Raw genomic sequence first — 26,180 nt, 5'->3', positions numbered from 1 at the left:
TGCGTTGAACTCTCTGTCAGTACACAGAGCTCTGCGTTGAACTCTGACAGTACACAGAGCTCTGTGATGAACTCTCTGTCAGTATACAGAGCTCTGCGTTGAACTCTCTGTCAGTATACAGAGCTCTGCGTTGAACTCTCTGTCAGTACACAGAGCTCTGCGTTGAACTCTCTGTCAGTACACAGAGCTCTGCGTTGAACTCTCTGTCAGTATACAGAGCTTTGCGTTTAACTCTGTCAGTACACAGAGCTCTGCGTTGAACTCTCTGTCAATATACAGAGCTCTGCGTTGAACTCTCTGACAGTACACAGAGCTCTGCATTGAACTCTCTGTCAGTATACAGAGCTTTGCGTTGAACTCTCTGACAGTACACAGAGCTCTGCGTTGAACTCTGACAGTACACAGAGCTCTGTGATGAACTCTCTGTCAGTACACAGAGCTCTGCGTTGAACTCTGACAGTACACAGAGCTCTGTGATGAACTCTGTCAATATACAGAGCTTTGCGTTGAACTCTCTGACAGTACACAGAGCTCTGCGTTGAACTCTGACAGTACACAGAGCTCTGCGTTGAACTCTCTGACAGTACACAGAGCTCTGTGATGAAGCACACATGTTCAAGGGGACAGTCCAGTTTCACAGAACTCACACCTCACCAAAACAAAAACCAAGGCCTGATTTACCAAGCAGTGCAATGTTTACACTTGCTCTTTTCGGAGGGAATTATAAGATGAGATACAAAGCTAGAAACAGAAAACAGACTTTACTTGTCCCTTGACCTTTTGTTCAATGACTCGTTCCCTTTTGAACCGAGCAGGTGTAAACATGGCACTGGTGCAGATGCTTAGTAAATGAGGCCCTGGTGATTCCTAACAGTCTTCTCATTGACAACTCAGTCTATTCACCTGCATGCTAGCTTACTCAGGCCAGATGGAATTAGTTGATGGTAAAATATATGGACCAGAGAATACACTGGTCCTCACCGAGCAAGAGCATTGTCTCCTGGTCTACGAGAAACATTAAGGACCATCAAATATCTGAATCTACATTAAAAGTTCAGCTATGTGCCAAATCCAGGAACCTGACACTAAGTATTTCTGACTGTGGACCTCCTTGCATTGCCAGTGTTTAAACATACAATATATCCAACATAGCGTTTTCCTTTAATGCATACAATATCATAGCAATCATACCATCATTATGTTAAAGCATTTGAGTAGTAATCTTCTTCTTTTTTTACACTTTGGTGCCATTTTTAAAAAGAATTTACTTTGTAATCACATACACTCATGAAGAAAGTGGATTATTGTTGGAATATTAGAGCGATTATTGTACATCTTTGATTTATATATATACAGTATTTCAAGGCGATTTGTAGAGATGGGAATCCAGTCAGCAGAACACATCACTGTATGGTCCCTACCACTCTAGTTTACAATGATTCAGTTATACCGTTAGCCTTCAGTTCAGTTGTGAAGAGGATATGAATTGGTCTATTGTCAGACAGACACTGGAAGACAGTGTGCATTTTAGGACTATTGCATTCTTCATGTTGTAAGTGAACCAGTAAAACTCTTTTTAAAAACCAAGGACATTAGAACACTCTCCTAAACATACACGCTGACTCATGCATACATACTGCAGAGACTCAGTCTCTCTGTGCGTGTAGTAAAATATACAAAGAAAAACATATTCTCACTATTTCTCCGCTGCCTTCTATTCTCCATTTTATTCTCCAGTTCTGGCCAAAGGGCAGGAACGCTAGGGCCAGGAGTTTTACTGGCCATATGACCCGAGCAGAAAAAACCCAAGTATTATAGCAGAGGACCCTCAAACTCAACTCTGGACCTCAAAGCCAGGTCCACTGCATGTTTTCATTGTTCCCGTCTAATCAGGGACTGATTTAGACCTGGGACACCAGGTGGTGCAATTAGTAAATCAGGTAGAACAGAAAAGCAGCAGGCTCCGGATCTTGTAGTCTAAGAGTTGAATAGCCAGGTCTAGAACCTAGGTCATGTGGTCAGGAGAAACGCCCAAGGAATGGCATATCCAATACATAGCTTAAGACATGCATATCATTTTTTCATGGTTCCAAAACCTGTTCTTCACAACCTATATAATCGTTCAGAGAAAGCCTTGGAAACCCTTCTACAATACTAGAATATTGAGGTGTGACCAGCAGACGGCACCTGATTAAACATCTTCCTCATCAAACAAGAAAAAGAAAGAAACACAAATGAAATGAACTAAACTGAAGCCTCCATTTGGTTGTTGATAAAGAGATAGTATTTGTGAAGGAATCCTTGTGTTCTATTATTGAGTTATTAAATATTGTTTATCTGAGGTAAGAGAGTGTTTAATACTCAAAGTAAAGAGTTATTTAATATTGTTAATCTGAGGTAAGCGAGTGTTTTATGCTCAAAGTAATGCATATTTCAATGTCAAGGAAGAGGAACAAAAATGTATTGTACATCTACATTCTACTGTATAATAACATAGTGTATGTTGAATTAACAGAGAGGAAATCTACTCCTCAGCTCTAACAATTTCACTATTTTGCCACATCTACAAACATGAAGTGACAAGTGGAGAAAATAAAATAAGTTTTCCTTCAATAATTGTTTACATTCGTGACGTGTACGAGTTCGAATTATTACAGATGTAGAATCTTAATTTGAGCCAGTTTGCTACAGCAGGAAAAAATTCTGCAGCAACAGGAAATGTGATTTATTACGTGGATTATAATTAATGGCCAATTTTGTAGGGGTTGATGCATTTTTCATTAGGGAAAATCAAGTCCGAAATTTCAAAGTGGAAATTACAAACTTTAGAAGCCTTTTTAGAACAGGAATAATCTAAGCAACAAAAGTGATCAAATTAAGATCCTACTTCTGTACATATCATTCTTATTCTTCTGTGACATTAAATACTGTTATTACTGCTGTTACTGCTGTATTATTGAATATACATATTTGCTTTGCTCTTTCTTTATAAACGGCTAACTTTTAAGCTCAAAAATAGGTTAGGCCATATCAAGCACCGTGTCAGATAGCTTTTCAGCATCAGTATTTAGTACTTCTATAACAATGTTTCAGCAATATTTCTCAAAGTTCATTCAGATTGCTTGTTTTCAGTTGCTTTGACACTCAAGTAGCAAACATAAATGATCTCAGCAGGTCATCATTCTATCCATCGATTCATTAATCTGTCAATCTATCCGTACTGTACATTCATCTGTCTGTCTGTCTGTCTGTCTATTTGTTCATCTGTGGACATTCTGTCTTTTATAGCCTGTTCATCAATCTTTCATTTCTCTCTGATACAATACTACTGATGCATTTGAGTCCTTACCAACCAGATCAGACTACAGCACATAGAAATAGAGAGTACAGAACAGATACACAAATCTCTCCTATCTAACTTCTCATATCCGAGCCTACCTATCTCCCTGCTGGAGGACAGAGTAGCAGGGCCTTCCTCTGCTCTCTGCTGCTGGAAACTAAACAAAACATTAGTATACATTAGACAGCTCGTAGGTATAATAACACTTGGGTGTCAATGCCCTTTGTCATATGTATCCCTCTCCCTGTGTCAATGACAGAGACACACAGAGATCAGGGCAAGGCCCCAGAGCTGACCTCAGATCAGCTTTAACAGAGTATTTACACTATTCACACTGCACTACCACATATAGAGCCGACACAGAGCCTATGACTAGCCTGGTCCCAGATCATTATGTGCTCTAGCGAACTTTTCTCACCATAGTTGCCATTTACTCGACACAGTAAAATGGTATTACATTATAATTACAATAAAACTACTTTTGGGGTTCTTTGGGATTCAGTGAAACAAGCACCACTATGTAACATTTAGTACCAGGTAGTTAGTTACCAGTTGTGTTGAAGAAAGAATGTTACACAATGTTATCCAATAATTCCTTAGTAAATACCAGGTAAGTGAAACAGGACGGTGAAATAATGTTACCATGACAACCTGTCTGGTGTCAACAAAAGGGCAGAGAGACGGGCAGGCTTTTGTTTCAAAATGTGAGTTCAGAATCACACACAGGGATATCATTGTCGCCATCTGAGTGACTGCATCTTAGAGTTTAGTTTACTATTTGACTTTTTTCTAGTTTTCATTGATACATATGAATGAAGTGTAGATGTTTGATAAAATTAGTGATTTGATATTATTTTAGTCCAGTACAGTAACGTTATATTTCTGTTTTGTTGCTAATAAAGTGATTCATCTAGAGTTTCTCTCTTGCCAACTAGGCTTTGCTTTGTAAATTGTCTCTGGCTATCTAGTCCGATTTCAGAGCACGCTCATCTGATGAATTTACTAACGCTCAACACACATTGAATATGGCCGGTGTCAGTAAACGTAGGCAAAAAAGCGTAATGAAATTGTTGCCAGCATCACAGTTACAGTCACCAACACTCTGGATAACAAAAACAGCCTAACCAGCTCTGCTAGAATGAGTAAAATAGTCAGAGTGCGGTGTTCTCTCATTTATGTCTGGAAGAAGCTAGCAAGCTAGCCAACGTTAGTCTGTTAGATTGAGTGCTTGACTGCCGTTGTGAGGTCAGAAGGCTCGGATCAACCTACTCCTCGGCCGGAGCGAAACACTCCGAATTTACGAACGGACAATCTGACAACGCTTTGAATTTACGAACGCCCAGAGCGCACCCTGGCACTCCAGTGAATTTACGAACACACCCTAAGGCTTATATTTACTGTGTTATACTTCTAGGTGAGTTTGAAAACAACCCTCATAATGTTGCAACAGGACAGCACACTGTTAGAATGATCTGCTATGCTAGCCTGACATGAATGTATTGGTGTGTGTGTGGTGTGTTTATCATTATGGCTGTGTGGAAATGGATCATGCTATAGGAGTTAATACCATGGTTCTCTGTAGTACCAACAACTACCTTAAGAGTACACGCTAGCCTACAACTCATATGAGTTCATTCAAATATTGCTCATACGTTGCTATGAGGTATTCTCAATTCAAGTTGTGTATTTCAATCCATTACCTCGTTACCTTTGCTCTGTTAAACAGTGGGTTCTTATGTACAGACTTCCATGGTGCTAGTAATACCACTTTCCAGTAGAGGGGACTAAAAGCTGTTGGAAACACACAACACTACACCCTCGCTAAAACAGATTGATCTGCCACGTTCCTATATTGAGGCTTGTGAATGAAGATAGCTTGAAGAAAATTAAAAATAGACTAATCTAGTGGTTAGAATGTAAACGTGGCGTTGCTATAGTGACGGCGGAGTGGTGCTGTGGTTGGATGGAATGACGGTCATGTGATAGAGGTGGTCTTGATGGGTCATGATCTGGGAGGAGAGTTGGAGAGAGGAGGCGACGCTGTTGTCCCTTCCTTCTCAGCCTGGTCAACGCTCTCCTCACCAGCCACAGCCACAGGAGAGCCAGGCTTACTATAAAGAGAGCGAGCAAGAGAGCGAGAGAAAGAGAGAGAAAGAAAGAGAGGTAGAGCCAGAGAGAGAAAGAGAGGGAGAGAGAAAGAAGACCATTTTAGGGGGAATGCATTATTTAGACAATAACAGGTATACAGTAGGCACAAGAATGCGTTTAAAACTTAGTCAAAGAAAATGTACAGATTACTGTAAACTACTGTAGGTCATTAAAAGTGAGCCAAAGAGAAACCGTGAGAGAGAGAAGTGAATGCCGGTGGCAGAGAGTGAGGGAGTGAGTGTACCTGTCCCCACTCTGGGTGATGAGTCTCCTGCAGGTCTCCATCTGCACATCCAGGCCTCTCTTCATAGAACACATCTCCATGTATTCATGTAGGTGACGGTTCATATCACTCTTAGCTGTAGCCAAGTCATACTGGGGAGAAACACATCACTCTTAGCTGTAGCCGAGTCATACTGGGGAGAAACACATCACTCTTAGCTGTAGCCAAGTCATACTGGGGAGAAACACATCACTCTTAGCTGTAGCCAAGTCATACTGGGGAGAAACACGTCACTCTTAGCTGTAGCCAAGTCATACTGGGGAGAAACACGTCACTCTTAGCTGTAGCCAAGTCATACTGGGGAGAAACACATCACTCTTAGCTGTAGCCGAGTCATACTGGGGAGAAACACATCACTCTTAGCTGTAGCCAAGTCATACTGGGGAGAAACACATCACTCTTAGCTGTAGCCGAGTCATACTGGGGAGAAACACATCACTCTTAGCTGTAGCCAAGTCATACTGGGGAGAAACACATCACTCTTAGCTGTAGCCGAGTCATACTGGGGAGAAACACACCACTCTTAGCTGTAGCCGAGTCATACTGGGGAGAAACACATCACTCTTAGCTGTAGCCGAGTCATACTGGGGAGAAACACATCACTCTTAGCTGTAGCCGAGTCATACTGGGGAGAAACACATCACTCTGAGCTGTAGCCGAGTCATACTGGGGAGAAACACATCACTCTTAGCTGTAGCCAAGTCATACTGGGGAGAAACACATCACTCTTAGCTGTAGCCGAGTCATACTGGGGAGAAACACATCACTCTTAGCTGTAGCCAAGTCATACTGGGGAGAAACACATCACTCTTAGCTGTAGCCGAGTCATACTGGGGAGAAACACATCACTCTTAGCTGTAGCCGAGTCATACTGGGGAGAAACACATCACTCTTAGCTGTAGCCGAGTCATACTGGGGAGAAACACATCACTCTGAGCTGTAGCCGAGTCATACTGGGGAGAAACACATCACTCTGAGCTGTAGCAGAGTCATACTGGGGAGAAACACATCACTCTTAGCTGTAGCAGAGTCATACTGGGGAGAAACACACTGTCAAACATTAACATAGCCCTAGACCCCCCTTCCACACCTCAATCTGGTCGATGGTCTCTTGGTATTCTTTCTCCCTGGATTTGAATAAGTCCTCAGTGTCATTAATCACCTTCTCCAGACACTGGTCTTCTTGCTGAGAGGGCGAGAGAGAAGGAAGGAAGGAGGGGAGAGAAGGAAGGAAGGAGAGGGGAAGACAGAGAGAGGGGAATGGAAAAAAATGGAAGTGCTCTAGCTCTATTCAAAATAATTTCCTGGAAAATACAAATTGACAATACTATAATCTGAGTAACTGTGAATACAGAAACTCCTGATAAATGTCTATGTAATGTGTGTAGCCTCTGCATAAAGATATCCGTACAAATCATTAAAACAATATAACTACTTGGACAAAGGTATTGCACCATGTCATCAATGTGTACTTATGAGAGGTTGAAGGTACTACTTCCAAGGCTCTAACATTAGTTAACCCCATAGAGTTACTATGGAATACCTAAACATCAACATTCTAAAGCGCACCATACCTCTCCTGGCTGGTGGGTGGTCTCTGGAGCCAGAGTGCATCCTGGGAAGTCCTCCCACAGCAGCAGAGTCTCCTCTGTCTCCTCCCAGGCCAAGCTGTCACAGTCATCTTCAAACTCACACTCCCGCCTGCAACACACACAAATGTTTGTTTATTAACGTTTGTTTGGCCTCTGGAGAAAATGCACATGGAAGCTTCCCAAACCAGAAACCGTGGATTGATGGCAGCATTCGCGTGAAACTGAAAGCGCGAACCACTGCTTTTAATCAGGGCAAGGTGACCGGAAACATGACCGAATACAAACAGTGTAACTATTCCCTCCGCAAGGCAATCAAACAAGCTAAGCGTCAGTATAGAGACAAAGTAGAATCTCAATTCAACGGCTCAGACACAAGAGGTATGTGGCAGGGTCTACAGTCAATCACGGATTACAAAAAAAAAAAAAAAAAGTTTGCGGACGACACAACAGTGGTAGGCTTGATTACCAACAACGACGAGACGGCCTACAGGGAGGAGGTGAGGGCCCTCGGAGTGTGGTGTCAGGAAAATAACCTCACACTCAACGTCAACAAAACTAAGGAGATGATTGTGGACTTCAGGAAACAGCAGAGGGAACACCCCCCTATCCACATCGATGGAACAGTAGTGGAGAGGGCAGTAAGTTTTAAGTTCCTCGGCGTACACATCACAGACAAACTGAATTGGTCCACCCACACAGACAGCATCGTGAAGAAGGCACAGCAGCGCCTCTTCAACCTCAGGAGACTGAATAAATTTGGCTTGTCACCAAAAGCACTCACAAACTTCTACAGATGCACAATCGAGAGCATCCTGTCGGGCTGTATCACCGCCTGGTACGGCAACTGCTCCGCCCACAACCGTAAGGCTCTCCAGAGGGTAGTGAGGTCTGCACAACGCATCACCGGGGGCAAACTACCTGCCCTCCAGGACACCTACACCACCCGATGTCACAGGAAGGCCATAAAGATCATCAAGGACATCAACCACCCGAGCCACTGCCTGTTCACCCCGCTATCATCCAGAAGGCGAGGTCAGTACAGGTGCATCAAAGCTGGGACCGAGAGACTGAAAAACAGCTTCTATCTCAAGGCCATCAGACTGTTAAACAGCCACCACTAACATTGAGTGGCTGCTGCCAACACACTGACTCAACTCCAGCCACTTTAATAATGGGAATTGATGGGAAATGATGTAAAATATATCACTAGCCACTTTAAACAATGCTACCTAATATAATGTTTACATACCCTACATTATTCATCTCATATGTATACGTATATACTGTACTCTATCATCTACTGCATCTTTATGTAATACATGTATCACTAGCCACTTTGTTTACATACTCATCTCATATGTATATACTGCACTCAATACCATCTACTGTATCTTGCCTATGCCGCTCTGTACCATCACTCATTCATATATCTTTATGTACATATTCTTTATCCCCTTACACTTGTGTCTATAAGGTAGTAGTTTTGGAATTGTTAGCTAGATTACTTGTTGGTTATTACTGCATTGTCGGAACTAGAAGCACAAGCATTTCGCTACACTGGCATTAACATCTGCTAACCATGTGTATGCGACAAATAAAATTTGATTTGATTTTATTCCTTCTTATCAGTCTAATACCTTTACTATGGTAGAGTATAGACAGTGTAGAAGCTGGTTGTACCTGTAGAAGCCTGATAAGAGAAACTATACATGTAACAAACACCAGTCCTGTAATGTTACTCACAGCTGGTTGAGCATCCTCTGCATTTCCTCATTGATCTGATTGGCTGACGAGCCACAGAGCTCCTCCTCTCTGGGCAGGCCTCCATCGCTCTCCGAGGTGCTGATAGTCTCATCACCCTCACTACTGTTGACGGACAGCGGGGTCTGTTTCCGGGGGCGACAGTTGATGGCAGACTGGGTGTTAGGGACCTACGAGTGGAAAGAGAGACTTAGACAGATAAACAGATAGACAGAGAGAGAGAGACACAGACAGACTGACACAGACAGACACCGTCAGACAGAAAGACAGACTACCTGATACATCTGGATGACATCCTCACAGTTCCTTTGCTGGGCCAAGTCACACAGGCGAGCCGTGATGTCGATGCGTCTACAGATGTCCATGTCCACCTTCATGGCCTTCTCCTGGATCTTACTGTCCAGATCAGACATGTTCTACACAGAAAGAGAGATGGTTACGGTCTCCTAGTAACAGTTATCATCCTAACCAGACCAGGAGTAATCTCTGTGTAGAGTGTGAGAAACAGACTGGGGGACCCAGTGGGACAGGAGAATGAACCAGACAATATTGAGGGTGAAAAGGGTCATCGATGAGTAGATGATGTGTGTGCAGTCAGATCAGGACAGTATGAGGCTGTGTGTGTATATAGGAGAAAGATGTATACCAGTTGTTGATGATGGTTCTGTTAGGTGTGAATGGCAACATGAGATGGCGCCAATAGAGATGGCAGCTTCGCTTCAAGTCCAGTATTTTGTTTTTTATGCATTATTTCTTACATTGTTAGCAGTCGATTGCAGTACATGAGCGAGTAACACACTCGACCAATGTTACTCTAACTTCCGCAATGCATACAAGGCCCCCGCCCTCCTTTTGGAGAATCTGACCATGACTCCATCTTGTTGCTCCTTTCCTATAGTCAGAAACTAAAACAGGGGGGCGTCCGTGCTTAGGTCTATCCAAAGCTGGTCTGACCAATCGGATTCCACGCTTCAAGATTGCTTCGATCACATCGACTGGGATATGTTCAAGGTAGCCTCAGACAATAACATTGACATAAACTCGCTCACCGAGTCAGCGTATACAAGGAAGTGTATAGGAGATGTTGTACCCACTGCAACTATTAAAACCTTCCCTAACCAGAAACCGTGGATTGATGGCAGCATTCACGCAAAACTGAAAGAATGTACACCGCATTTAATCATGACAAGGCGACTGGAAACATGGCCAAATACAAACAGTGCAGTTATTCCCTCCGTAAGGCAATCAAACAAGCAAAGAGTCAGTATAGAGACAAAGTGGAGTTGTAATTCAACGGCTCAGTGGCAGGGTCTACAGACAATCATGGATTACAAAAAGAAAACCAACCCCGTCGCGGACATCGACTTCTTGCTCCCTGACAAATTAAACGACTTCTTTGTGCATTTTGAGGACAACAGTGCCACCGACACGGCCTGCTCCCAAAGACTGTGGGCTCTCCTTCTCCGTGGCCGATGTGAGTAAAACATTTAAACGAGTTAACACTCGCTAGGCTGCTGGCCCAGACGGCATCCCTAGCTGCGTCCTCAGAGCATGAGTAGACCAGCTGGCTGGTGTATTTATGGACATATTCAACCAATCCCTATCCCAGTCTGCTGTCACCACATGCTTCAAGATGGCCACCATTGTTCCTGTTCCCAAGAAAGCTAAGGTAACTGAACTTCATGACTATCGCCCCGTAGCACTCACGTCTGTCATCATGAAGTGCTTTAAGAGACTAGTCAAGGATCATATCACCTCCAACCTACCTGACACTCTAGACCCACTCCCATTTGCTTACCGCCCCAATAGGGCCACAGACGATGCAATCACCATCACACTGCAAAATCACATCTGGACAAGAGGAATACCTATGTAAGAATGCTGTTCATTGACTACAACTCAGCATTCAACACCATAATACCCTCCAAACTCATCATTAAGCTCGAGACCCTGGGTGTCAACCCCGACCTGTGCAACTGGGTCCTGGACTTCCTGACGGGCCGCCCCCAGGTGGTGAAGGTAGGAAACAACATCTCCACTCCGTTGATCCTCAACACTGGGGCCCCACAAGGGTGCATTCTCAGCCCTCTCCTGTACTCCCTGTTCACCCACGACTGCGTGGCCATGCACGCCTCCAACTCAATCATCAAGTTTGCAGACGACACTACAGTGGTAGGCTTGATTACCAACAACGACGAGGCAGCCTACAGGGAGGAGGTGAGGGCTCAGGGAGTGTGGTGCCAGGAAAATAACCTCTCACTCAACGTCAACAAAACGAAGGAGATGATTGTGGACTTCAGGAAACAGCAAAGGGAGCACCGACCCTATCCACATCGACAGGACAGCAGTGGAGAAGGTGGAAAGTTTTAAGTTCCTCGGTGTACATGTTACCGACAAACTGAAATGGTCCACGCACACAGACAGTGTGGTGAAGAAGGCGCAACATTGCCTCTTCAACCTCAGGAAGCTGAAAAAATTGGGCTTGTCACCAAAAACCCTCAATAACTTTTAGAGGTGCACAATCGAGAGCATCCTGTCGGGCTGTATCACCGCCTGGTACGGCAACTGCACCACCCACAACCGCAGGGCTCTCCAGTGGGTGATGCGGTCTGCACAACACATCACCGGGGACAAACTACCTGCCCTCCAGGACACCCACAACACCCGATGTCACAGGAAGGCAAAAAAATCAAGGACAAAAACCACCTGAGCCTCTACTTGTTCACCCTGCTTCCATCCAGAAGGCGAGGTCAGTACAGGTGCATCAAAGCTGGGACAGAGAGATTGAAAAACAGCTTCTATCTCAAGGTCATCAGATTACTAAACAGCCACCACTAGCACAGAGAGGCGGCTGTCTACCTACAGACTTGATATCATTGGCCACTTTAATAAATGGAACACTAGTCATTTTAATAATGCCACTTTAAGAATGTTTACATCTCGCATTACTCATCTCATATGTATATATTGTATCCTTCACTATCTTCACTTTGATATCTATTGCATCTTAGCCACTCTGTCACTGCGCATCCACATATTTCATACTTATGTATTCTTATCCCATTACTTTACTAGACTGTGTGTATTAGGTTTTGTTGTGGAATTGTTAGATATGACCTGTTAGATACTGCTGCACTATTGGATCTAGAAGCATAAGCATTTCTCTACACTCGCAATAACATCTGCTAACCATGTGTATGTGACCAATACAATTGGATTGGATAAGAGAAGGTGCAAATTGAGAGGAACTTTGTGGATGTAGACTCACATTGCTCATGAGGCCTTTGAAGAGCACCAGTTCAGCCTTCAGCTGCTGCACTCTGACAGCCAACTCATCCTGACAGCCCTCGCTCTCCTGGAGGTCCTACAAACAAAACACACATAATCATGAGATGCATGTCCATGCACACAGGTACACGCGCACACAGACGCACGCACGCCTGCACGAACACGAACACACACAACACCACCACTCACACACATCCTGCAAACCAGCTCAGCCCCTACTTTCTGGAAAATACCAGATTATACAGTATATTAACCAACTCAGGGTAGGGCCAAACAGTAAAACATTATATTTTGACCAATTTAAAGTAGGGCCAAACAGTAAAACATTCTACATTGACCATCTCAGGGTAGGGCCAAACAGTAAAACATTCTATATTGACCAATTTACAGTAGGGCCAAACAGTAAAACATTCTATATTAACCAATTTACAGTAGGGCCAAACAGTAAAACATTCTACATTGACCATCTCAGGGTAGGGCCAAACAGTAAAACATTCTATATTGACTATCTCAGGGTAGGGCCAAACAGTAAAACATTCTATATTGACCAATTTACAGTAGGGCCAAACAGTAAAACATTCTATATTGACCATCTCAGGGTAGGGCCAAACTGTAAAACATTCTATATTGACCAATTTACAGTAGGGCCAAACAGTAAAACATTCTATATTGACTATCTCAGGGTAGGGCCAAACAGTAAAACATTCTATATTGACCATCTCAGGGTAGGGCCAAACAGTAAAACATTCTATATTGACCATCTCAGGGTAGGGCCAAACAGTAAAACATTCTATATTGACTATCTCAGGGTAGGGCCAAACAGTAAAACATTCTATATTGACCATCTCAGGGTAGGGCCAAACAGTAAAACATTCTATATTGACCATCTCAGGGTAGGGCCAAACAGTAAAACATTCTATATTGACCAATTTACAGTAGGGCCAAACAGTAAAACATTCTATATTGACCAATTTACAGTAGGGCCAAACAGTAAAACATTCTATATTGACCAACTCAGGGTAGGGCCAAACAGTAAAACATTCTATATTGACCATCTCAGGGTAGGGCCAAACAGTAAAACATTCTATATTGACCAATTTACAGTAGGGTCAAACAGTAAAACATTCTATATTGACCATCTCAGGGTAGGGCCAAACAGTAAAACATTCTATATTGACCAATTTACAGTAGGGCCAAACAGTAAAACATTCTATATTGACCAATTTACAGTAGGGCCAAACAGTAAAACATTCTATATTGACCAATTTACAGTAGGGCCAAACAGTAAAACATTCTATATTGACCAACTCAGGGTAGGGCCAAACAGTAAAACATTCTATATTGACCAACAGGGTAGGGTCAAACAGTAAAACATTCTATATTGACCAATTTACAGTAGGGCCAAACAGTAAAACATTCTATATTGACCAATTTACAGTAGGGCCAAACAGTAAAACATTCTATATTGACCAATTTACAGTAGGGCCAAACAGTAAAACATTATATATTGACCAATTTACAGTAGGGCCAAACAGTAAAACATTATATATTGACCAATTTACAGTAGGGCCAAACAGTAAAACATTCTATATTGACCAATTTACAGTAGGGCCAAACAGTAAAACATTCTATATTGACCGACTCAGGGTAGGGCCAAACAGTAAAACATTCTATATTGACCAACAGGGTAGGGTCAAACAGTAAAACATTCTATATTGACCATCTCAGGGTAGGGCCAAACTGTAAAACATTCTATGTTGACCAATTTACAGTAGGGCCAAACAGTAAAACATTCTATATTAACCAATTTACAGTAGGGCCAAACAGTAAAACATTCTATATTGACCAACTCAGGGTAGGGCCAAACTGTAAAACATCATATCTTGTCTTTATAAGTCTTGACTCAAATGCACTTCAAATCCAAAGTACAACACTATAATCTGTCCATGATGATTATATATTCTTTACAGTGTAAGGATAGATGTTCTTACCCTAAGTCTTACTACAAATCCAAAGTACAACACACAAACATACAGTACATACACAGATTATACATTGACAACCCTGCCTACTTAATCTCACAAGTGCCTTGGATCATATTGTTGATCAAATTTTTATTTTTTATTTTACCTTTATTTAACTAGGCAAGTCAGTTAAGAACAAATTCTTATTTTCAATGACGGCCTAGGAACAGTGGGTTAACTGCCTGTTCAGGGGCAGAACGACAGATTTGTACCTTGTCAGCTCGGGGATTTGAATTTGCAACCTTCCGGTTACTAGTCCAACGCTCTAACCACTAGGCTACCCTGCTGCCTTCTCCATCTTTTCTCTGAAGTATTTGATTCCGTAAACTACTAGCCATAATATTTTGCAGAACTTCTTCCTAAGATATGTCTTCACATAAAAGTTGATTGTGTCTGTGCCGAGTGTTTCTTTTTGTATCTTGTACATTGTTCTGCATGGATAGTTTAATGTAAAGTGGGACTTTGCTGCATGCCATGTGGTCTCCTGTTGGCTCAACAGAGCTGGTCTAACTGGGTTAGGTAGATGTCCCCTGCAGTTGCATCCTCACACATCCACACACACACAACAAACGTGAGAAACCAGAGCCCCATCTGGCTCAGCATATGCTTACTGATGGCAAGATGGCGCCGACAGACATGGCAGCTCTGCTTCTAGCTCCTAAGCAACATTGCAGTCATTTTTTTTTTTGTGTGTGTTATTTCTTACAAATGGAAAGAACTTATGAATATCAGAGCGGCGGTAACTCATCAGCATTTACGACCAGGAATACGACTTTCCCGAATTGGATCCTTTGTTCGTAACCCCCAGGGCAATTGATCTTATCCCAGGGGCTGCTACAAGACGCCGCGGGCGGAGAAGAGTAGACTTCTAGTCTGACTGAGGAGGCGTACACACCATCCACCACTTCCGAGTATATTACTCGCTAATGTTTAGTCTCTGGACAATAAAGTAGACAAGCTCAGGGCAAGTATCTCCTCCAGAGAGACATCAGGGACTGTAACATACTCTGTTTCACGGAATCAAGGCTCTCTTCAGATATACTTTCCCTGTCCATACAGCCAGCTACATTCTCAGTGCATTGCGCAGACAGGAATAAAGAACTCTCCGTGCAGAAGAAACGCAGGGGTGTATGTTTCATGATTAACTACTCATGGTGTGATTGTGATAATGTACAGAAACTCAAGTCCTTTTGTTCACCCGACCTAGAATACCTTACAATCAAACGCAGACCGTATTACCTCTCAAGAGAATTCTCTTCAGTTATAGTCACAGTCGTGTGCATTCCCCCTCAAGTCACATATCCTGAGGCTGCATTTATTGTAGCTGGGGATTTTAACAAAGCAAATTGGAGGAAAACGCTTCCGAAGTTCTATCAACACATTGACTGTAGTACTCGTGCTGCTAAAAAACACTTGACCACTCCTACTGAAACTTCCGTGACGTATGTGGCAAGGTCTACAGACAGTCACGGAATACAAAGGGAAAACCAGCCACATCGAGGACACCGACATCTTGCTCCCGGATAAGCTAAACACCTTCTTCATCCGCTTTGAGGATAATACAGTGCCACCGACGCTCACTGCCCGCACTTCAAGGACATCAACCACCCGAGCCACGGCCTGTTCACCCCACTGTCATCCAGAAGGCGAGGTCAGAATGATAGCGGGGTGAACAGGCAGTGGCTCGGGTGGTTGATGTCCTTGATTCTCTTTTTGGCCTTCCAGTTCAACAACTGAGACATAAACTGAACAAGTTCCACAGACATGTGACTACGAAATGTAATAATGTGTCCCTGTACAAAGGGGGGTCAAAATCAGAAGTAACAGTCAGTAACTGGTGTGGCCACCAGCTGAATTAAGTACTGCAGTGCATCTCCTCCATATGGACTGCACCATATTTGACAGTTCTTGCTGTGCGATGTTAGCCCACTCTTCCACCAAGGAACCTGCAAGTTCCCGGACAATTCTGGGGGGGGAATGGCCCTAGCCCTCACCCTCCGATCCAACAGGTCCCAGACGTGCTCAATGGGATTGAGATCCGGGCTCTTCGCTGGCCATGGCAAAACACTGACATTTCTGTCTTGCAAGAAATCATGCACAAAACGAGCAGTATGGCTTGTGCCATTGTCATGCTGGAGGGTCATGTCGGATGAGTCTGTAGGAAGGGTACCACATGAGGGTGGAGGATGTCTTCCCTGTAACGCACAGCATTGAGATTGCCTGCAACGACAACAAGCTCAGTCCGATGATGCTGTGACACACCGCCAGACCATGACGGACCCTCCACCTCCAAATCGATCCCGCTCCAGAGTACAGGCTTCGGTGTATTGCTCATTCCTTCGACGATAAACGCGAATCCGACCATCACTCCTGGTGAGACAAAACCGCGACTCGTCAGTTAAGAGCACTTTTTGCCAGTCCTGTCTGGTCCAGCGAAGGTCGGTTTGCGCCCATAGGCGACGTTGTTGCCGTGGATGTCTGGTGAGGACCTGCCTCACCAAGAGTGTGCAAAGCTGTCATCAAGGCAAAGGATGGCTATTTAAAATATATTTTGATTTGTTTAACACTTTTTTGGTTACTACATGATTCCATATGTGTTATTTCATAGTTTTGATGTCTTCACTATTATTCAACAATGTAGAAAATAGTAAAAATAAAGAAAAACCCTTGAATGAGTAGGTGTTCTTAAACTTTTGACCGGTAGTGTATATTTTCATAACTCCATTCTTTTATTTTAGATTTGTTAGATATTACTGCACTGTTGGAGCTAGGAATACAAGCATTTCGCTACACCCACAATAACATCTGCTTAATGCGTATGTGATAGAGGTAAACCAGTTAATCGGAATGGCCGATTAATTAGGGCCGATTTCAAGTTGTTTTCATAACAATCGAAATCGGTATTTTTGGGCCCAATTTTATTATTATTTTTTTTTTTTTTTTTTTTTTTTTACACCTTTTTTACACCTTTAACTAGGCAAGTCAGTTAAGAACACATTCTTATTTTCAATGACGGCCTAGGAACAGTGGGTTAACTGCCTCGTTCAGGGGCAGAAAGACAGATTTTCACATTGTCAGTTCGGGGGATCCAATCTTGCAACCTTACAGTTAACTAGTCCAACGCAATAACGACCTGCCTCTCTCTCGTTGCACTCCACAAGGAGACTGACTGCCTGTTACGCAAATGCAGTAAGCCAGGTTAAGTTGCTAGCTAGCATTAAACTTATCTTATAACAAACAATCAATCATAATCACTAGTTAACTACACATGGTTGATGATATTACTAGATACTGTATTATCTAGCGTGTCCTGTGTTGCATATAATCTGACTGAGCATACAAGCATACAAGTATCTGATTGAGCGGTGGTAGGCAGAAGCAGGCGCGTAAGCATTCATTCAAACAGCACTTTCGTGCGTTTTGCCAGCAGGTTTTCGTTGTGCGTCAAGCATTGCGCTATTTATGACTTCAAACCTATCAACTCCCGAGATGAGGCTGGTGTAACTGAAGTGAAATGGCTGGCTAGTTAGCGCGCGCTAATAGCGTTTCAAACTTCACTCGCTCTGAGCCTTGGGGTGGTTGTTTCCCTTGCTCTGCATGGGTAACGCTGCTTCGATGTGGTGGCTGTTATTGTTGTGTTGCTGGTTCGAGCCCAGGGAGGAGCGAGGAGAGGGACGGAAGCTATACTGTTACACTGGCAAACTAAAGTGCCTATAAGAACATCCAATAGTCAAAGGTTAATGAAATACAAATGGTATAGAGGGAAATAGTCCTATAATAACAACAACCTAAAACTTCTTACCTGGGAATATTGAAGACTCATGTTAAAAGGAACCACCAGCTTTCATATGTTCTGAGCAAGGAACTGAAACGTTAGCTTTCTTACATAGCACATATTGCACTTTTACGTTCTTCTCCAACACTTTGTTTTTGCATTATTTAAACCAAATTGAACATGTTTCATTATCTACTTGAGGCTAAATTGATTTTATTGATGTATTATATTAAGTTAAAATAAGTGTTAATTCAGTATTGTTGTAATTGTCATTATTACAAATACATTTTTATTTTTATTTTTTTTTAATCTACCGATTAATCGGAATCGGCTTTTTTGGTCCTCCAATAATCGGTATCGGCGTTGAAAAATCATAATCGGTCGACCTCTAGTATGTGACCAATAAAATTTGGAAGTAGGACGTACAAATTACTTTCAGATTAAGTAACTCACTCTGACAGGGACCAACGGGGCCATTTTGGGGAGTTGATATTGTTGCTGTAATTCAATCATGCTGAATGTGTGTAAGTAGCTCCACCCGTTCCTCAAATAGTTAACCATTTGGCTGTCTGATCATGACTGTCAGCTGCTTTCTGTAACACGTATGACGAACGTCATGGGAGGAGCATCTAACTAGTAGGTTAGGGATTTATACACAGCCTACAGTACAATTATGTTAGCTGTTTATAAACATACTATATTTGGTTAGTGGTTTGCACACTATTCAACCAAGCTGTTTCACACAAGCAATTGTATTAGGTTGTTTGGCATGCGTCAGGGCAATGTCAAATGTGTCAACACCGCCAGAACCTCAGACACAACACTGCGCCTCTGGCCCCGCGCCCTAAGTTAGTGTATAGATCAGTGAGGAGGGCCTTTGTGTCTACAAGCATTGAGCTCCTAAACATTTCAATGTAATGTCTTGTTGTCATGTTTGATATTCTGACATGGTTTTGTTCTTATCCCTGCAAATCAACAGAGAACAAGTGTAACAGAAAGAGGGGAAACATTTACCCCCTATGTATCAATCATTAAGAGAGGCCAGGCACACACACACACACACACACACACACACACAGTGTTACCTCCTGTAGGTCTTCCATCTTCTGCTGCATGTCCACTCTGACAGTGTACTCCTCCTCCCACCTACACAACAAAATATAATGTGAAGTAAATTACACAGTAAAATGGCAACATCATAATAATAACTATTAACTGTGTGTGTGTGTGTGTGTGTGTGTGTGTGAGAAACCCCTGGTCCATGAATCTGGGCCCCAGGGTCAGACAGCACCATCCATCTAGTGAACAGTAATCTCATTGAAAGCCTGTACAGTTGACATGTTAGAACTACGATGGCTGATTCAGTGACTCAACACACCACATAGACCCCAATGCACAGCACTGCCATTTATAGAATTGCTGCTTAAAATGCACAATACTGCAACATGTCGGAGCCTTTACCAAACTGCTCTTAAAACAAATAGAGGTTATATAGTGTACAGAGAGACGTTTTTGTGCCATTGTGCACACTGTTGTGATTGAGATAGATGGGTAAGGTGAGAGTGAGGGAGGGGGAGAGAGCGAGGGAAAGATGAGCTGAGCTCTCTTTGGAAGCCACCTCCCTTTTCCAGCAATCACAGCCTGCCGTGCAGAGTATACCGCATTGCAGATACTAGGTGGAGGGGAAGGCGCATGGCCGCATGCAGTTAGGAAGAGAGAGAGGGAGAAAGATATGATATGGGGGAAGGGGGTTGAAGAAAGGAGACTGGAGCTGGCAGTGGAGAGTGCGCGTGAGAGATGGAGAGAAGAGGAGATCAGACATAACCTAACCCACTCCAATCAATTAATTAAAACAGGAACATTTCACATCTGGTTGGAAATAAATAGGGAAATGATCTCAGAGAAAATGGTTGTCCTGTGTGGTACCTATATCTTCCCACACATTAATGATGACACCTTCTCCATCCTAGAGGGGGAGATCAACCATTTCCAGGCCCAGAGACATGTACTAGTCTGTGGTGACCTAAAGCCAGAACCGACACTCTTAGCAGACATGGAGACAAACACCTACTTGGAGGTGACAGCATTCCCTCCCCAATATGCCCCCTAGACACAAGTATGACAAAACAACCAACAAAAACGGCTCACAACTCCTACAGCTCTGTTGCATGCTGGGTCTAGACATAGTCAATGGTAGGCTTCGAGGGGACTCCTACGGTAGGTACACCAACAGCTGATCTCTTGACAGTAGTACTGTAGACTACCTTATCACCGACCTCAAACCAGTGTCTCTCGGAACAATCACAGTCATCCCACTGACACCCCTATCAGATCACAGCAAAATCACTATCTTCTTGAACAGAGCAACACTCAACCGAGACATTGAAGCTGAAGAAACTGCATGCTTTTAAGAAATGCTATAGATAGAAGGAGGGTAGTGTAGAAACCAAAAAACTTTTGGCCAACAACAAATCCAATCCCTCCTAGACAACTTCCTAGACACTATATTTGACCTATCAGCTAACATATCAAATGTAAATTCAAGCAGAATAGCTAAGAAAACTAATGACAATGAGAAATGGTTTGATGAAGAACGCAAAAACCTAAGAAAGAAATTGAGAAACCTATCCAACCAAAAACAGAGACCCAGAAAACCTTCGCTTACGCCTTCACGACGGTGAAACACTAAAATAATACAGAAATACACTAAGAAAAAATAAGGAACAGCATTTCAGAAATCAGCTCAATGTGATTGAAGAATCCATAGAATCAAATCACTTCTGGGAAAATTGGAACACACTAAACAAACAACACGAAGAGCTATCTATCCAAAATGGAGATGTATGGATAACACACTTCTCCAACCTTTTCAGTCGTTTAACATAGAACCAAGAGCAAAAAAATACAAAAACGGGACAAACACCCAATTGAGACTGCATGCAGAATTCTGAAAAAAATATACTTTGTGTACAACACAAAACACCAAACAATGCATGCAGAACAGAATTAATACTACATATGCTAGTTATCAAAGTGCAGAAAAGAGCTGTTAAATTCTACAAACACCTAAAAGGAAACGATGCCCACACATTCCACCACAAAGCCCTCACCTACAGAGAGATGAACCTAGCGAAGAGTCCCCTCAGCCAGCTGGTTCTGTGGCTCTGTTCACAAACACAAACAGACCCCACAGAGCCCCAGGATAGAAACACAATTAGACCCAACCAAATAAGAGAAAACAAAAAGATAACTATTTGACACACTGGAAAGAATCAACCAAAAAATAAAAAAAATGTGAATGCTATCTGGCCCTAAACAGAGTGTACACAGTGGCAGAATACCTGACCACTGTGACTGACCCAAAATGTACAGACTCAGTGAGCATAGCCTTGCTATTGACAGAGACCCCCATAGGCAGACCTGGCTATGTGCATACTGCCCACAAAATGAGGTGGAAACTGAGCTGAACTTCCTAACCTCCTGCCAAATGTATTACCATATTAGAGACACATATTTCCCACAGATCACACCGACCCACAAAGAATTTGAAAACTAATCAAACTCCCATATCTGTTAGGAGAAATACTGCAGTGTGCCATCACAGCAGCAAGGGGCCCGTTGCCATGAGAAAAGGGCAACAAGTTCAGCACGAATAACATTTTAAATAACACTAATATTTATGTTGATTTATCTTCCCCTACTATTCTTACTACAACCATATGCACATTGATATAACACTGTACATAGCTGATAACAGTATAACACATTAAAAAAATGTCAAACCTTTGTAAGTGCAATGTTTACTGTTAATTTCTAATAGTTTTTGTTAACATTGTTTTATGTCCTCACTTTTGTTTACTGTTTATCTCACTTGCTTTGGCAATGTAAACATGTTTCCCATGCCAATAAAGCAACATTTTATTTGAAATGAGAGAGAGAAAGAGAAAGCCTTAGACAGACAGACAGACAGACAGACAGACAGAGAGAGACAAACACAGAGAGAGACAGACACAGACAGACAGACACAGTGAGACAGAGAGACAGACACAGAGTGAGACAGAGAGACAGACAGCCAGAGACAGAGAGACAGACACAGAGAGAGACAGACACAGAGAGAGACAGAGACAGGTGAAGGGGGGATGATAATACAGGACAGAGCAGGTCAGGAAAATAAGGGAGGAGACAGTAAGAGGGCACAGTGGTGTAAGTACTTATGTAAAAATACTTTAAAGTACTACTTAAGTAGTTTTCTGGGGTAACTTTTACTTCACTACATTCCTAAACAAAATGTATGTACTTTTTATTCCATACATTTTCCCCGGACACCCAAAAGTACTTGTTACATTTTGAATGCTTAGCAGGCCATGATAATGGTCCAATTCATGCACTTATCAAGAGATCATCCCTGGTCATCTCTACTGTCTCTGATCTGGCAGACTCACTGAACACAAATACTTGGTTTCTGAATGATATCTGAGTGTTGGAGTGTGCCCCTGGCTATCTGTCAATTTTAAAAACATGAACAACAATTATTTATTTTTTTTGATAGTTAAGTACATTTAAAACCAAATATTTTTTTAACTTTTACTCAAGTAGTATTTTACTGGGTGACTTTCACTTTTACTTGAGTAATTTTCTATTAAGGTATCTTTACTTTAAATCAAGTATGACAATTGGGTTTTTCCACCACTGGAGGGGTATGAGAGATCTAGCCAATGAGAGAGTGGGAACAATGAATAGCAATATGAATGGATAGATGGAGAGAACAAGGGACAGGGGAAGAGGAGTGGAGGAGAGGGAAGGAAGGGGGTGTATCTTATACTGAAACTACCTTCTTGAAGTGAATTAATAGTCCTGTGGGTTTCCCTCTCTCTACATGTTGCCTGCAGGTAGATTTAACTGCATTACTACAACAGACTCATGACAGAGATAACATTCTTTCACTACACTGGAGGCCTAAATCACATCAATGACTGTGCAGTACGGATGCTATCAGATATATGGATGTCTGAAGGTGAGACAAGCCTGGACTTGACTCACTTGGAGGTGGCAGTAAGGTCACATGCCTCATGAAATCACAATAAACAAACAAAACAGCCACAAACACACACTTGTCCCAGGTCCTCCCGATCACAAACCAATCCCTGACCCTACCCAGCCTTCCTAATGAGACATACATGCTTGTCTATCACCTTACATTCATTGGGTATGGCATTTTCGCTGAGATATATTTATCAAAAACAACTTATGGTCATACCTTCAGTATAGACCATGTCTATGTGACCTGTGCAGCGTGAATCGAAGCCACAGCCCTGCTGTTACTAGTGCCACAAATCAGCGGTCCGGGTTCTAGTTCTGTCATAGAATATAAACTGCAGCCATTTCAAACGTTCAGAGGTGCACTATGGTCTCTGTATCAGATTCCTGTCACTGTGTTTGGCCCATTCCCCTTGTTTTCTAAAGGGGCGCTAAGCAGATATTCCTTCCCCAAGCCAAACCATAAGTCAAATCTTCAAATACTTGAGCTGTGCTTGATTTATATAGTTTGCCTGGTTCCAATGGAATAATCCCAAAAGTACAAAATCAACACAGTAATCCCAAAAGTACAAACAGCTAAATCAAGCATACCTCATATATATGCGACCTAGGTCTGGTGTCCACAAGCTAGTGGCAAACTCAAGAGTTCAAAATCTTTGAACTTCAAAAGCATTGGTGTGATTGTTGAAACAGAGCCTTCCTGTGTTGGATCTCAGTTACATGACTTCATTCTGAGTCAGTTATGGTCTGATAATGTTTGGTATTTCCCCCAGCTGCCCTTTGACTGAAGGCCCTTTGCATCTCTATCAATAAGAATGGTGTGGGCTGTGGCAGAAATAGACAGAACACAGGCAGGACACAGCTGCTCTCAGAGGCCATCTGTTGTAATAGGGCCTTTCACTTCACCCAAGTGGCATGAGCAAAATAATACATGTACGGCTATTTTAGTTCCACTAAGTTACATCAACTGACTTTTACCAAGAGACGTTTAATCACAACTCTAGGTCCCCATGCGCCTTTACACCCGTCAGACACACACGTTAATTAGGCCTTACTTTGGTGAATAAATCAACAAAGGTTGATCCTATTTACCTGCGTTTGTACTCGTCTCTCTCCCTCTTGACTTTGGCCAGGACGTTGTACAGGGCTCTGATCTCCGGGGTAATGGTATCAATCTGGACCCCGACCCCGTCCGGCTGGACCCAGGACACACCGGGGCTGGTGACGCGCGTCTCCACGCCAGAACCGAGCTTGCGGGTATGGTTGTAGGACCAGATAGTACCGGGGAGGAACCGGGGAGGCGGGTTGGTGGGGGTTCCAGTGCCTGTACTAAAAACCGTTTTCCCGTTGGTGATTGAATTGGACCCGGCTGGAGATTCGATTGTCGGGGTTGATTGGCTTACCGTGATGGTCGGATTCTGATTCGGTTCGGTGGGGGTTGTTCCAGCTTTATTGTTGGATTCAAGCGTGAAGAGGGTAGTGGGTCGTCTCGCGGAGTTGTTGGTGTTTTGGAACGGGAGTGACCCGGGCCTGAGAGGGATAGTTCCCACAAACCCGGTCTGTACACCTGTTTCTTGGGTATGGGCCCGTCTAGCGCTTTCAGAACAACCCCCATCACAGCTGTTTTTCGCATCCAACGCCTGTTGTAGTTGTTTCTCCAAAATCTTATTCCTTCGCTCAAGTTCATGCACTTTGGCCAGAAAGCATCGGAACCGTAAGTTCAGAGTCTTTAGGACACTGATATTGGAGCCCAGGTCGTTCCTCAGGGCCATCGCTGCAGGAGGTTGGGGCACAGACCGGTGATAAGAGTGGTTTAGATGCAGGTAAGCTTGTGAGGGTGTGGTGAAATCGAACCCTGGCAGAGACTCCGAGCCCAGTCCGGGATGGTCGCCCAGGAAGAAAGACGTCGGGTCGAGCGAGCCGAAGACGGATTCGGGCAGAAGGCCTGAGGGGGAATCCGGATGACTCTGTCCTCCTTGGTTCTGCTGCTGTTGATGTTGGAGAAGCGAGTTCGCCTCTAACAAAGGATTCATGCTATGATATGGGAAACTAAAGCGCTGCAGATCTGGCATGAACACGGACGGTAATTTTCTCGGTATAAGATCACCAAAATAAAAATAATGATAGGCTGAAGGTTGACTTGTTGTTGGATACCAGACGTATCCGTGACTCTCCACCTTTATCTGGTTGCGAAAATTGTTGTAATTACGAATGTTATCCTCGACTTATCTCCGTTCGGTCTAAAGAGGCTCGTGGAATAAGTTCCCTTCTCTCTTCCTCTGTCTCGCTATTATGCTGGATAACAGTCGCCCCAAAAAACAATGCCGAATAAGCCAGTTCGACGGCTATGCGCAGGCGACAACACTCAAATGTATTTCAGAAAAGTAATGTTTTGGTATATAGGCTATATGAGAGAAAGTACTGTTAAATCCTGCAAATCACTAATGTATTAAAAATAAATCCAGTGTCGTTCGTCAAAGCTTATCTGGCTCCAAAATGACCACAAGAAGACACAACAAGTGCTGCGGGATTTGGAGAGCAGGGAAGCTACCGTAAATACACAAGTAGCGGGTTTTCTTTTAACATTTGTGCCATTAGGCTATGAACAGTTCAATAAGACCTCTTAAACTCCGAGTTCACAACTTGGGGAGGTTTTATCAGGAACATTTCCACTTGTGAATGTCATTTTATTGTTATTTTCTCACTTGGCTCGATTTTATTTTGTTACAAAATACATGCATACAATTGTACACACTATTCTATTGTGTGAAACCATCATTTGAACCATAATCCACACACAGGCCTATTAGGACAGTGTTGACAAAGACAATACTCTGGTTGTCCTTGCACAAAACATGTTTTATTTTAAAGCTGTTTTTAAAGATGTCTCTGCTCCTAAACATCTCCACCCTCTCAACATCTCTCTTATCTA

At 42.9% G+C, this 26,180-nt stretch overlaps 1 protein-coding gene across 1 annotated transcript; it reads right to left on the bottom strand.

The window, feature by feature from the left end:
• Positions 1-4,123: 4,123 nt before the first annotated feature.
• On the bottom strand, positions 4,124-25,762 carry LOC139389459 (non-homologous end joining factor IFFO1-like). Its single transcript, XM_071136234.1, has 9 exons — positions 24,341-25,762; positions 19,297-19,357; positions 12,393-12,488; positions 9,400-9,540; positions 9,107-9,294; positions 7,346-7,472; positions 6,862-6,957; positions 5,733-5,863; positions 4,124-5,451 (listed from the first exon to the last, which is right to left on the bottom strand). The coding sequence occupies exons 1-9, from the start codon at positions 25,318-25,320 to the stop codon at positions 5,343-5,345; spliced, it is 1,929 nt and encodes a 642-aa protein (XP_070992335.1). The 5' UTR covers positions 25,321-25,762; the 3' UTR covers positions 4,124-5,342.
• Between the last annotated feature and the right edge of the window lie 418 nt (positions 25,763-26,180).

The sequence above is a fragment of the Oncorhynchus clarkii genome, chromosome 3 (genome assembly GCF_045791955.1).
Source record: "Oncorhynchus clarkii lewisi isolate Uvic-CL-2024 chromosome 3, UVic_Ocla_1.0, whole genome shotgun sequence".
NCBI classification, from domain to species: domain Eukaryota; kingdom Metazoa; phylum Chordata; class Actinopteri; order Salmoniformes; family Salmonidae; genus Oncorhynchus; species Oncorhynchus clarkii.
Note: the sequence above shows the minus strand (reverse complement) of the source record. Positions and strands in the feature narration are given on the sequence as shown.

Excerpts from the sequence above, each read along its gene's own strand:
- LOC139389459 (XM_071136234.1), bottom strand. The coding sequence starts at position 25,320 with ATGCCAGATCTGCAGCGCTTTAGTTTCCCATATCATAGCATGAATCCT. Across the intron at positions 9,541-12,392 it reads TCAAAGGCCTCATGAGCAAT|AACATGTCTGATCTGGACAG; the intron begins GTGAGTCTACAT and ends CTTTCTGTGTAG. Across the intron at positions 9,295-9,399 it reads ATGTCATCCAGATGTATCAG|GTCCCTAACACCCAGTCTGC; the intron begins GTAGTCTGTCTT and ends TTCCACTCGTAG.